The following is a 14,943-nucleotide window of genomic DNA, read 5'->3' as shown; positions in this document are numbered from 1 at the left end:
GTGATTTGTAGTTTATAGTTGCACCACAGCTCTCCAATAGGGAAAACTAAATATCTCACAAAACTACAGAACCTAGAACCCCATATCTTTGAGCCCTGGCAGTTAAAGTGGTGTCAAACTGCATTAGTTCAGCAGTGCAGATGCAGCCAGGATGATGTGGATTAAAACCAGGATAAGAGGGTATAGGTCCCATTTACGGTCTCTCTTGTCAAGCCATGGACAAGGCCTTTAAGGACGCTGGCTGCTTTTCATACCATGTAATAGTCGCAGAGGAGACTCAAGGCAGCCACGCTCTCATCGTCTCCGTTCACCCGCATCATAGCTTTGGTGGCCGCCGTCAGAGGGTTCTCCAGGTAACTTTTCCAAGCCTCGTCTTCATTCATACAGGAGTACTTCTGGAAGCCCATCCCGTCATTCTTCAGGAGGCGCACAGACCTGAAACTAGTGGAAAGGAGATGTTGGTTTAGGGTTATGATAGTTCAAGAAACTAATAGCCCCAAACTCTGATAGTTTCTAGCTCCTTCTCAGTTGCTATCTGTGACTCTCTCTCTCACACACACACATATACAGAGGTTTGTTGTTATAGTTGTTGTGTGCCTTCAAATTGTTTCCAGCTTATGGAGACCCTAAGGCGAACCTATCATAGGGTTTTCTCAGCAAGATTTGTTCAGAGCAGGTTTTACCACTGCCTTCCCCTGAGTCTGAGAGAGTGTGACTTGCCTAAGGTCACCCAGTGAGTTTCATGGCCAAGCTGGGAATTGAACCCTAGTCTCCAGAGCCGTAGTCCAACACTCAGACCATTATGCCATCCTGGCTCTACACAGGGGTTTAGTTGCCTACATATATTTGCATCCTAGTTGTGATTACATAATACCATAATTCAGTTATTAATCTTAAATACAACCTTGGAACAGTTCTTCAGAAATATTATGAAATGCAAGAGAGGTGGCAGACACAGAACCCAGTAACCTGGCACATCTGGCCTTCTTCCCTCCTTGCTTTTGATTTCTTAAATGTTCTGCTTGGTTGGCATTTGACTACTGTATTGTGCTGCACATAGGGCTGCCCTTGAAAAATGCAGCTAGTGCAAAATGCAGAAGCCAGATCGGTGTCGGATCTACATTTTAGAGGACGCATAACACTGGTCTTGCAAGAAACTGCGCTGGCTTCCAGTTTGCTTCTGCGCTCAAGTCAAGATGGTGGTGTCTACATACAAAGCCCTAAAGGATCTGGGGCCAAGATATCTGAAAGACCACTTTCTGTCTTTATGAAGGGCCCACACCCCAAAATATGGCATTTTAAAAATATATTTTTGGCATCTCATTCAGTTGCTATAAAAAGAAAAAGCTTTCCAGCTCTCAAATAGGAGACATCCAGCGAAGCGAAGCATGTTCAGCCCTGGTTAGTACTTGGAGGGGAGGCTGCCAATGAGTACCAGGTACTGTAGGCATTATATTTCAGAAGACAGAAGTGGCAAAACCACCTCTGAGGATTCCTATGAAATTCATTGGGTTGCCATAGGACCCATGGCATAGGTCAAGAGGCAACATGCACATACATAGGTGACAAACCGCTAGTGTTTTGTCACTCTATATAAAGAATTCCCCCAAATTCCCAGTGTCCAGGCTTGAAGGTCTTTTGCTTATGTAGCCAAAAACTTGAAAATCTTCCCCACCTTGCCCACTGGGCAAGAAAGAGGCATCAGCAAATAAAAGAAATAGGAAGAGACTCCCTGGAGCTTTCGTTTTCAGGGGAAGGGAAAGAGCACAGGTTGCAGAACAAATCAAGATCTATATTGCCAGAAGGGACGCAGCCAAATGGAAATCCTTCTGCCCAGCCCCACCCTTGGGTGCTTGTTGTGTGCCTTCTCTAAGAGGCACCATGGCCTCAGGGGCAAGACTTTTTTCTCAGATCGCGGCTGACTCCAGGAATCAAAAGGCAGTGATTATTATTAACTAATAACCACTGTGAACGTGGGAGCAGGGATTTTAACAAGTCTGGCTTGGTTACTTGTGGCTTGGGTCCTCTCGCAACCCACGCCATGCCCCACTCTCTCACAAAGTCAACATTTTGTAAGAGTCACTGGGAAAGAGTGGCATCCATGTTTAGGGGGATGGAAAACCCATGCTGGGGTTCAAGCATGAACTTTAACAGACCCGGTCACAGTGCTGAACCCTGGCCCCCAAATCTGCCCAACACTTTGGCTGGTTCCTTTAAAGTTCACCAAAGTAGATTCACTGCCTCTAGAAAGTTTGCCCACCCCACCTTAAGCTATGTCTGATGGATTCAGCCAAGTGACAGTATCACTAAGATGTTGCGTCAAGCACCACCAAGCTGGACCTGACTTTCCTAGGCCAAAAAAATAATATAAAATGAACAGTCTTGAAAGCTCTAGTAACCATGTCAGCCGGTCATTTCATCACAGGTTCCAGAATCACATGTTTCTAGAAGTGCTTCACAAATCTTAAGCATTGCCAATTACTAGGGAAAGTAAAAGAGCCTCACATGATTCTGTGCTTTGCAGACATCAGCTGAAAAGGCATTATTTGCAGTTTGGTCATAAGCAAGATTACCAACATCTGACATCTACACATGAAGCTGTTATTAAAAACAACAAGAGTGCTCCAATGTACATCGGATACGTCTGATGTGCATCGGGTGCTCTTGTTGTGCTCTGGCACTTCTTAGCTTATAGATGCTCAGCGGGAAGCAGTTCAATGCACATCAGTGCCCATGGTGCATCAGTCACCCCAGCTATCCATACAATGTAAGATCATGGCAGCCCCTGGATGAATATGGATGTTGCAAAACTACTCAGTTTGACTTCGCAGAGTGTTTACAAGGATGCAAATGCCAAGCAGAAGGCCAGTTGATATTTCATCGGGGCCTTCTCTGCAGGCTGAATTTACCCAAGACTTTGTCCCAAGCCATCCAAAGAAAGAAAGAAAGAAAGAAGAAAATCCAGCCCTAACTTTCCAACAGCAAAATGCTCCAAAGTTTGGAGTCAGTTGTTCCTTCCACACATCTTCCCACCACCTCTCCCACTTCTGCCAGGCAGTTTCGCTCTCTATGGGAAAAAAAAGCTTCAGAAGGTGGGTTATTTCCCCCCTGCCTTCTCTCCCCCTAAGCTGCAGGTTTCGTTGTCTTTAACATTTTCTCACGCAGCTCTCCCTCCCCTCCCGACGACTTGTCTCCAAGGTGCATACAACAGGTTAAGATGACTCAGGTTTCGCCACCGTTGACTCTTTAATCCTGTTCAGGCAAGAACCGTCAGACAAACTGCATCCAAAATAGGCCCAAGAAAAGGAGTGGGTGTGTGAGAGAGGAGCATCATCAGGCATGCGCACGCTTTAGCCTTGCATGGTCTCCTAAAATTAGGATCCTCATGCATCCTGAACTGACAAAGCTATGAGTACTAAAGAGAGCAACCATGGTGTTGGAATAAAGGTGCATCTACGCTGCAGAAATAAAGCCATTCGACACCACTTTAACTGACATGGCTCAATGCTATGGGAATCTGGGGTTTGCAATTTTGCAAGATATTTAGCTTCCTTTGCCAGAGAACTCTGGTTCCACAACAAACTATAAATACCAGAATTCCATAGTATTGAGCCATGATCAACTCTGCCTTAGATGACCCTATTGCAGAGTTTTCTTGGCAAGATTTATTCAGAGGAGGTTCGCCATTGCCTTCCTTGGAGGCTGAGAGAGGATGATTTGTTCAAGGGTTTCCATGTCAACTAACATTTCACAGATGAAGATGAGGATGCATGTGGATAAACCACATCAGTGGTCCAACCCTTGGGATCCTGCCACTCACCTTGCTCCCTTTGCCCCACAATATCCCTCCCTGATCAGGTACTTGGGCCTCAGGGTGATCCCTATTATGAAGAAGTGGCTGTGTCGATCGGTGGATTCAATGTGATCGAGTTTGACCAGTCCCTGTATCCTTAAATAGAACAGTCGGTTGTAGAAAATGAGCAAGTGACTACATAAGAAAGTGTGTTAACAAGAAACCCCTGGACTTTTTGCTCATTCACTGCTCCCAAAACCCTACTCAGATCTTCCCTCTATCTGTGCCATTATATCTTTTCTTTCTCTGACTCCTATCAGCCCCTATAGGAGACAAGCCTCTAGTTTGCATCCTTTTGCACCACAGACCTCCCCCTCTTCCCAGATTTCCATAGCATTGCGCCATGGAAGTTAAAGTGGTGCCAAACTGGATTATTTCTGCAGTGTGGACGCAGCCTTAGTCCCGCACTGGCAACCCAAAGTGTGGGACGTACTTCCAAAGAAACTTAACACAAGGTTTCTGGTGAGTCTCACAAAGTGTACAGGCTCAGAACTGTAATAACAACAGAGTTACATGTGTTCATGCTCATTAGGTTATCACCCCAGGATGCAATATGAGAAACCAGACATGAAGAGTTATTAAAACAAAAAACCAACCTTGTAGTTGCTTCTCATTACCTTTGAAGTTGCTTTATATATACTTTACTGACCACTCGCAGAAAGAACATCAAGGCTAAATGCTCAAGACGGCTGAACATTAATTAATGAACACACAGGACTCCTAAAGCAAATCTTGTAAGAGACTCAAACCTCTTTGAAGACCATGCATTCTGACATTTTCAACCCTGAAATCCAAATCCCAGGGCTGGTCTACATATAAGTGTATTATGCTCACTGCTGTGGATTTTGGCACATTCGCACCAACGGTTGATTTTCTCAACTTTCCTGCGCAAATTGGCATCGATTTGCACCTATTCGCCCTCTCTGCAAGTAATGCACAGCCATCTGAATCCATGCAAAGCAGATGCACATTTCCACGCATGCAGTAATGCATATTTCTGCAGATTTCCATGGATGCTCCGGTAAAAACCACAGCCACACAACCCTTTTCCTGTGGAGTTTAAGGAGTTTTTCGGAGGAGCGGGTCAAAAAGCCCAAACTCCTGTGAATTTCATGTAGTTGGATCACATTCTGGAACGAAGAATATTTGGGGCGGCTCTGGTTTGTGATGCTCTGCACATATTCAGAGGCAACGGCTTCATGTAGTCCAAAACTGAGGCACATCTAGAACTGTGTGACAAACTAAAATCCGTCTTTCAAGCTGACATTAATTTTGAGGAGATGATAAAACAATTTCTTTTAGGATTAATTTGTTGCAGAAGTTCAAACGCTCCTGGATTTTGAAGATTTTTAACAAGAAAAAAAAGGCACAAGTTATGGATTTACCCAAAGTTTAGATTAATTTTGAAAATGCTAAGATTTAAGCCTGATAAAAGTGTTGGTGTTGCAAACTTTCGTATCTGAAAATCCCTGGAATTCAAAGGCTCAGTCGGGATTACAGTATAAAAAGGCCGCCAGCCATTTAAAACCTGTGTTTTAAATGTCATTTCTGATATTTAAAATAAGTCCTGCCTTCTCCGAACCAAGAAAGCCTGCTGAATTTCTGCCTGAATGTAGCTATTAAAAGACATGGGAACCCTCTAAGCATTCGGGGAAAACCAAAAAACCTCCCAGACTTTTGGCATTAGAAAGAGAGAAAACTTCCAGAGGCAACTTCTAGTCTCTACTTAAGCCTTGATCCTTTTACAATATTGGAAGGCTTTTCATTAGCTCTGCTTTTGCTTGCCAAAACTAAGCCTTTGAGGGGCACAGGTTGCAATGTTCATCACAGTATCCAGGCTACTATAGGATACAATCCCTATTAGTTAGGAAAAGAGCGGTTTGAATGTTGGACTAGGGTTCTAGAGACCAGGGTTCGAGTCCCACCTTGGCCATGAAGCCCATTGGGTGACCTCAGGAAAGTCACGCTCTCTCAGCCTCAGGGGAAGGCAATGCCAAACCTCCTCTGAACAAATCTCACCATGAAAATCCCATGATAAAGCCATAAATTGGAAACAACTAGAAGACACCCAACAACAGTTAGTTAGAAAATACTAGATAGAGATGGGACAGTGAAGAAAGATGACTGGTGGAGGAACCGAGTAATGTGAAACCAAGGGTCCATTCACACTCCAGAATTATAGCTCTATGATTCCACTTTAAGCCCCATGGTTGCATCATTGGGACTCCTGGGATTTGGAGTCTAAAAAGAGGCATTTGAACTCCTCAACCAGAGATTATTAGTGTCTACCCAAACCACAAACCCTGGGGATTCCATAAAAGTTAAAAGTGGAATAATAGAGCCATAATTCTGTAGTGTGGATGGGCCCCTGGTGCTGCAGGAAGGCAGTGCCATCAAAACCATGGATGGTTAAAAAGGCAAATGAGTGGATCTCAGAGCAAATGACACCTGAGTCCCTCCTAGAAGCCAAGATGACTAAACTGAGGCTGTTGTACATTGGTTGTTGCATAAGATGGTGTGACTCAGTGGCAATGTAATGATGCTCAATACAGTGGAAGGCAGAAGGAAAAGGAGAAGACCACAATACAGGTGGATTGAGTCAACCAAAGAGGCCACGGCTGCCCTGAGTCTGCAAGACCTGAGCAGAATTATAGAAGACATGGCCCTTGGAGGTCTTCTGCTCATGGCATTTTCATAAATTAAAGCTGACTTGACAGCACATAACACCAAAAAGAATATGCTGAAGCAGGTTGGGGGGGGAGATCTTAATCCCAATCCTTTCTATCCTCTTGTCTTTTCTTTCCTAGAACTTCCCTCAACACCTAAGCCCCCATCACACCTAGTGAACAGTGATTTCCATGTCATCTAAAGCGTACAGCCCTATTGCTCCAAATAAGTTCAGCAACATGGCAGGGAGTATCCCTGTTTAAAGTTTGGACTTTAAATAGTGACAGTTGTCAATGGGGCAAGTGAATCCATTCACTCCATCATTGGCAATGGAGCCACCAGCTGATACTGGTTTCTGGGGCAAAAAGGTGGTCATGGGAGTAACATACAGCAGAAGCCACCATTCAGGAAAGCAAAGGGTCTTCCTACCCTGACATAAAGCATCTTTCTTGCTCTGGTCACCAACACAGAAAGGGGATCCTTCAATGCTTCAGGCTTCTGGGTCATTGGGATACCCAATGGATTGCATAAGAGCAGCTATGTCTGCAAAGTCTTCTCCCATTCAGTTGGCAATAAGGCCAGGCAGCCATGCATCCAATGGCAAATGGAAAGGCCAAATCCTCATCCTCACGTGCCCGAATTCATGGGATGACCACTTCACAGCAACAACATATGAAGCAGGTCTTTGAATTTTAATTGTTTTCCATTCATGGGTCAACTGTATTCATTGTTTTAATGCTTTCTAATACTTTTTAATGTGTTGTTTTCACTATTTTGTTTTCAGTTCTTTTCCATCATGGGGGGGGGGGAAGCAATATAACATAGCAATACATAGTACATAGAAACAATACATAGAAGAGGCATCAGAATCTGATGCACCTTCTGATTCTGACTTCAGAAAGCATCATGCCTACCTGATAATAAAAATGATGCTGTTATAAATAATACTATTATTCCATACAGTACAACCCAGAAACTTGTGCGTTTAAAAAGGAAAACAAAAGTATTGCACCTATGTGTGTGTTTTTAAATAAAGGGTCCTTTTGCAAACTTCTTCTATACCATGACATCTTTTCCAAACAGAACGGTGTCTAATTTTTTCTTTCCTACAAAAGAAGAGGTGTGTGGCATGGGTGGCAGTGGAGAGGAACAACAACAGTTTGGCTGGAAATAGCTCCCTTTTCTGTCGGCAGGACAAACCCTTGTGTGCGTTAATAAAGGGCTTTAACCTTTTCATTCACCAAAAGCATAACTCAACATTTTAATAGCACGCCTTGTTGCATGACAAAAATTTGCTCCTGGCAATCATGGTTTCGACCACAAAACCACAGCAGAGGGAGCAGCTCTTAGTTAACTCTTGCAGGGCCTGCCATTCCCTGCAAGCTCAGGCAAAAAACAGGTAAAAGTTAGGTCTCTGCAAAGGAGTCTGCATTTTCCTCCCTTGTTTTATTCCTTCTGCGGAACAGGAGTGTGGCTGAAGCAAATTTAATAGACTCCCTGCCAAGTTTTGCTGTTCCGGTCAACCAAGATTCTTGGCTTGTTTTCACAGACTATACCGGGTAAACCAAGGTTTGTTCATAAATGTATTCTGGGCAGGAAGCCAATCTTCATCCCCCAAATTTGAGCTCGGCTGGTCCAGATATACATATACACCCAGCCCTCCATTTTTGCAGGGGATCCATTCCGGACATACATCCTCTACGAAAACGGAGACTTGCCGATATTCATGCCCATAGGTTTGAATGGGGTGCGTGTTTGCAAGAGTGCGCATAGCACACGCCACTGAGGTGCACCCCATTGACAATAACAGAGATTACCCCTCCATGAATATCCAAGAACGTGGACCTCAAGTCCGCAAGAAAGGAGGGGCGACCATATATTTCCAATCCCCTCCAATACTGGCTAAGGTTGTCCACTAGCGTGCCAAATGAATTAACTCCATGCATAGGAAAGCATTGATTTTCAGGTGTGGTATGAAAAGGCCTGGTCTTATGCTTTCAGCAGTAAGAGGTGGCAAAACTCTACTTTAGACTGAAGTCCTCCTGGAAAGGAGAATTTGCTGAACGGAGGGAAACCTCCTACAGGTAGAAAGCTAACACTGCAACAAGGATCTTGCCTTAAGTGCTAGCTTTCTGCTCGCAGGGGCAAATTCAAAACATGGGGAAAGCATTCAGAAATGGCACCGTCAGACCCGCAGTGGTACGTCCCATTTGACCAGCTCATTTTGCTAAATGTGTAGACCATGACAGATGCACATTCTATTAGTGGTGGTACAATCAAAATGGCTTAGTCACCACCTTGTTTTATACACATAAAATTATACACATCCTGGATCCCTTCTTACACTTGCAGGACACATGGCTGACATAAACATTGATGAAAAGCAAATAAAGACACAAGCACATTTATTTACCCTTTAAGATGATATGGAGTGCCACGCGGATAACCCCTTTCCCACACATATGTGCCTGAATACATGGTACCCTCTTTCCATCCATTTGGCCAAATAATACAGCTATGTGGATTTTCCATGACCTTTTAACCGCTAAAAGATTGATGCTTCAATATTAGAAAGATGACTTTCCTCCAGCTGTGATCCAAGGGATAGAAGACCTAACAACACTTGCAACATTTGAGGTACAGACAAAACCTCCAAATGGACTTCTAATGTGTAACAGAGGACTTTTTTGTGTACTTGAATTACGCTTTTTGAAATGATTCCAATTGTTTCATTTCGGATTGTTTGGTCATAGGGACAACTTATTGGAAATGTGGTGCTGGAGGAGAGCTCTACATATTTCATGGAGCACCCAAAAGACCAAGAAATGGGTCCAAGAGCAAATCAAGGCTGAACTTGCCCTGGAAACCAAGATGACTAAACTGAGGCTGTTGTACTATGGCCATATCATGAGAAGAGATAGCTTACTAGGTAAGTCAATAATGCATGGTAAGGTAGAAGGCAGTAGGAAAAGTTAGACACATTTGATGGAAGACTACTAAGCCAAGGTAGCCATGGTTGCCTTGCGTTTGCAAGACCTAAGCTCAAATTGAGCTCATGGAGGTCTCTCCTTTTTAGGGTTGGCATAAGTCAAAGCCAACTGGACAGCAACTCACAACAATTTGCAATTTCTCCCTGTACTAAAGCAAACATAGACTCAACTTGCTCCCAGTCTAGAAGTTTTGTTTTAGCAAGCAGCTGTATAGAATCGCAAAGATATTAAATACAACACATGCCTCTCAGGGACGTAGCTAGGATTTTAGGAAGGGGGGGGTCCAGACTAAGTGCCACCATTATAATGGGGCTTGGGTGCGGTGGCGCAGCAGCACACACCATTCATTTTTCTAATGGAAGGGGGAGGTCCGGACCCCCAGATCCCCCCCCTGGCTACATCCCTGTGCCTCTGGCCATAAAAAACAGCAACTAAACACAGGGAACACTGGATCATTTCCACAGACCTAAAAGTACAAGGCAGATGCCATGAAAGTGAACCCCCCAGCAGCCCAGGCAAACACAGCCAGTGGTTGGAAATGCTGGGATCTGTGGTCCTACAGCATCCAGAGAAAACCACGCAAATCCCATTCCTGGTATAAGAAAAAAAAAACATGTTTGTCATATAGAATATTTGTGTGGGTAAAAGTCTGCTGAGTACAACAGAGCCCAAAATCCCCGACACAGTGATACCTTTATTGGACCAATCCAAATCCACAAAATACATGATGTTGGCCTGATAAAGGTACAGCTGTTTTGTAGATTTGGAATGTTATACTTTGCTATATGGCCAACATGGCTAGCCCTGAATATGAAGTCTGTTTAGGGACATCTTTGACATGGACAGAAAAGGTCGAATGGGTCATTATAAATAATAATAATAATAATAATAATAATTATTATTATTATTGACAGTGATAGACTGTGGTGTCCATGTCAGTGGGGTGGTGGATCCACTCCAGGTTTTAGCCTCAGCTCTAGTGGAGCCACTGGAAGCAATGGCTCTTCAGCAGTTAACTCAGCCAACTGTGAGTTCACACTAAAACCAGGAGCGGACTTTTCACTCCACGGACATGGAAGCCACTCGCTGCTCCTAGTTGCTTGAACAGAAGCGGAGAGTCCTAATAACAGAAGCACAGTCATAAAGTGTTCTTGTAAGAGCGCCAAGATCGCATAGGCAAGATGCCTGGAGCAACTCTTTTTTAAAAGGCTGTATAAAAAATTTAAGTTATGATTAGGAGAATTACAGTGTTGGCTTTCTCTGCAGGAAGGGACAACCCTCATTCTGATTTCACAGGGAGACCAAGTTACCCCATTAAAAAAAAATAAACCCTATAAAGGAAGACATAGATCACAACCCCTAAAAGAGGGCAGCCAAGTTGCTTTTTGGCCCTGCTCCTATACCATACGTAGTAGCAGCCTGATCCAAAAAATTTAAACAGGCGAAGACATTCCCATGACTTCATCTCTGCCCCGGAACAAACTCTGGTTGCTGATACAGGTGGCTCTTAAAGATATAGGGTCACGGCTGGTAGAAACAGTTGGCAACCACATGCTAAGAGGTCTATAGTATTAGTATTAATGTCCCACCTTTCCCCCCCCAAAACCAACATTCAAGGATGCTAAGTCAACATGTGAGGGCCAATGTGGTGTAGTGGTTTGAATATTGGACTATGGCTCTGGAGACCAGGCTCCCAGCCATGGAAACCCACTGGGCAACCGTAGGCAAGTCACACTCTCTCAGCCTCATAGGAAAGCAAAGGTAAACCCCCTCAGAACAATCCTTCCAAGAAAACCCCATGATAGGTTAGCCTTAGGGTCACCGTAAGCCGGAAACAAATCGAAGGCACAGAACAACAAGTCCATGTATATATAAGACATAAGTAAAGACATAAAGAAATCCAGCATGAGTTGGTTCTTTTCCAACCTGCTTCCTTCACTGTCCAGCTTTCACAACCATGCGTAGAAACTGGAAATATGGTGGCATGGGCAATTCTAACTTTAATATTCAGCGATATATCTTTAATCTTTTGGATCTTCACAGCTGCCCTTCCACGTTCGAGTCTTCTTCTGATTTCTTCAATGCATTCTCCATTCTGATTCATAGCTACCGTAAGCTATAGTATGGAAACCTTTTTAACTGTAGTCAACCCTGCAAATCCACAGATTCTTTATCCATGGATTCAAGCATCCATGGCTTGTGTGTGTGATATGCAAAGGAAAACTTAATTTAGCCATTTTATATAAGGGACACCATTTTACTATGCCATCGTATCTAATGGGACTTCAACATCCACAGATTTCGGTATCCATGGATCTTGGAACCAAACTCCTGCAGATACCAAGGCCCCACTGTATTCCAGTGTCTTGATCCTCCACTTTATAGTCATCTAAATAACATGTGGCCATTATTATTACTAGTATTACTATTATTATTACTGTTTTGCACATCCTTTGCTCTTTCTTCCTTGACGGCTACTTCAAGAAAACTTGTAATATATATATTTTTAAAGGGCCATTTAAAGAGGTGAGCTGTGAATGTGAATTTGCAACTTGTGACTCAGGCAGAGACTATGGGTTTTCCACAATCTCTCCCCCCCTGGTGGCCACTGTATTCTATGCATGTGGCAAGACTAATGCCTTTGCATTGGCACATGCTAAAGCAATGCATCTGATCACAGCCTACCTGAAGCAAGCAGCATTTCTGATAAGACGAATCAATCAGGATTTGCATAAACCGGCTGCATTCCATTCAGTCTGACAAAGAGTTTCCTGCGCAACCTGGAAGCTTGCGTTACTAATCTGCCGACAGAGATGGAGCGCGATAGGAAGCGCTTTCTTTAATTCATTAGATTCAATTGCCACTTATGCAAAGCGATATATCCACCGCATAGCCCTTATCAAGAAGCGCATCATGCTTAATCAAGAATTCCACCCAACGGAGAAGATAGCCTCTTTTTTTAAGCCGGATTGTTATACATTTTTTAAACTGGATGGTAGTTGTGATGCACTGTTCACATTCAAATAGGAGATACTCCTTACTCTTACTCATTCAAATAAGAGATACTCCTTACTCTCCTTCAATTCTCATTGTAACCCAGAAATTTGTTCTGGTGTTTGGGTATACTGAGAAATGAATGAGAGGAGGTTGTCGCCATGGTAGGATGGGAAAGGAAGAAGAAGCGAGTTCCAGTCCTACTAGAGATAGATCCTAACACATGCCATTGGACCATTCACATCTCACAACACTGATATTAGAAACGTATGACTATATAAGGCATATATCCACCCCCCAGTCAACATGGTTTAGTGGTTTGACTGTTGGACTATAGAGACCAGGGTTCGAATCCCCATTTAGACATGGAAACCCATTGGGCGATCTTCAGCAAGTCACACCTTCTCAGCCTCAAACGAAAGCCGAAGCAAACCCCCTCTGAGTAAATCTTCCTAAGAAAACTATGATGATATTGCCATACATCAGAAGGCACATAACATTCACCACACACATTTCAATGGAAGTGACTGTGAAGGAAAGGTGGCTTCCCCATAGCTCAGTTTTTGCTAAGGAAGTATTTTTGGGAGAGTCGCTTGTGCAAGCCAGCTTCAACGCTGCCAAGTTGCCACCCTTTGACTCCAGATGATGTTATTCCCTGAGTCAACACAAGCGAGAGGTCATCCCTCCCTTTTGGAAATCTTCCATGTCCCAAACACATCTGATGAAGCAGAATGCTTGCCAACAAACACTCATGCCACCACAGATGTGCCACACAAGGCTTTCAAACTTCTGTTAGATGCACAAAAATTGGAGGAGGCAATCCTATGCATACTTATATGGACAAATCCCATAGAGTGGGATTGACTTCCCAGAAAAATATCCATAGGATCACCTTGTTTGACAGCTGATCTTGTAACCCTAATGTATAAAATGCCATTCATGAAAACAGAACTCTTCTGGAATACCTTATGTACCCATCGCTATAACCAGTTACTGCAAAATAGATGTACTGAAGACACTCTGGATCTCATTTATTCCATAGGAGCTAACTAGCATCAGATCTTTGAAACTCCCCAAATCAACTTGTTCAACAATATTAAGGATCTAAAAGCCGAGGAAACCTCCGATCTAGCACAGCTTTTCCGTCAGAATATTTATTTCCAGATAACATCCACACAGACACCCATATGTCGATTCAGATCCCCTTTCCAACATCTCCAAACATCTCTGTTCATTGAATTAAAATGCTTAATCTCTTCCCAAACTATAAACATCCAGAGAAAAAAAAGCCTTACTGAAGAAGAATAAACAGTCTCTGAAATTGAATACATCCGTGAGAATTTTAATGAAGAAACTGAAATTTCGGAGACAAGAGAAAGAGGATGGAAACCGAAGACATCCTTTTCAGCTTTCGATTCAGAATTGAAACCGCTTAGGGCTCAATCCATCTATTATTTTATTCTTATTTTATTTTCTTATATCCCGCCTTTCTCCCAATATAGGGACCCAAATATGAAGACATTTGTACATTCAATTTGTGCTGGAGAGAAAGAGAGAGATAGTTGATTTTTTACCCAGAGATCACCTTTTCTAAACTTTTCAGCCCTGACTGCATTTTGACCAGAAAATATGGACAAAGCAAACCAAGGAATTAAAGCAACATAGAGCATAGAAGTTGGTCTTTTTTAAAAAGCAAACATTTCTCAAACCACAATGCGCAAGCCTTGTACACTCCCGGTCCTTTCCTCTTTTTTTAATCATTGGTTTCAGCAAGGAATGCCTTCAGCCGTACACAAAACCGTCCAAATCCTCTGCCTACGCTGGGGGAAATATTGCAAGAGTCATGCAAAAAAGCAAGCAACTTACTCAATCTCATTCGACATGTTCCACCAAAGTTTTCCACCAATCCCTTGCCAGCCACAAAGCTCTTCCAAGTTTCGCTTCCAACCTCGCCTAGTAGTACTTTCCAAACAGAGACATCACCTGGAAAGTGAAGAGGTTTGATGCAGGTTAGAGGTTTATGTTGGACAGGTATTCCTCTGACAGGTAGTTTATCTTCGGCTCTGGCTTCTGATTGGCTGAAGGGGACAGGTGCCAGGAGACAGGTACACCTCAAGCAGGTGCAGCCCTTAACCCTTTGCAAGCCCTTCTCTAAGTGGGGCAGAAGGCGACGGCGCAAAGGAAAATTCCTTCAGGGAGGAAGCAGGTTCTCTTGTGAAATCTCTCATGCTCCTTCTCATGGGTTTGGGGCAATGGAAAGGTGAAGGTATGGACTATATTTTTTGGAAGACGCAAGATTTTTTTTCTGTCTAGAGAAAACAAGCTGCCCTATCCATTCTGGGATCTTTTTGTTCCTAGCCACTGGCAACTTGACTTCGACTTATGGTGACCCTAAAAAGAGCCTTAGTGGTTTGAGCATGTAGAGTAGTGGTGCTCAAT

At 43.4% G+C, this 14,943-nt stretch overlaps 1 protein-coding gene across 1 annotated transcript in view; it reads right to left on the bottom strand.

The window, feature by feature from the left end:
- GRHL3 (grainyhead like transcription factor 3) overlaps positions 1-14,943 on the bottom strand; it is a 42,970-nt gene that overhangs the window by 25,980 nt on the left and 2,047 nt on the right. The window contains exons 2-3 of the mRNA XM_042440124.1: positions 14,371-14,487; positions 255-441 (exon numbers count right to left, since the gene is read on the bottom strand). Coding sequence (XP_042296058.1) covers positions 255-441; positions 14,371-14,387 — 204 coding nt within the window. The 5' untranslated portion in view covers positions 14,388-14,487. The remainder of the gene's footprint in view (positions 1-254; positions 442-14,370; positions 14,488-14,943) is intronic.

This window comes from Sceloporus undulatus, chromosome 9 (genome assembly GCF_019175285.1).
Source record: "Sceloporus undulatus isolate JIND9_A2432 ecotype Alabama chromosome 9, SceUnd_v1.1, whole genome shotgun sequence".
Classification (NCBI taxonomy): domain Eukaryota; kingdom Metazoa; phylum Chordata; class Lepidosauria; order Squamata; family Phrynosomatidae; genus Sceloporus; species Sceloporus undulatus.
The sequence above is the reverse complement of the archived record's forward strand: the minus strand, read 5'-3'. Positions and strand labels throughout refer to the sequence as shown.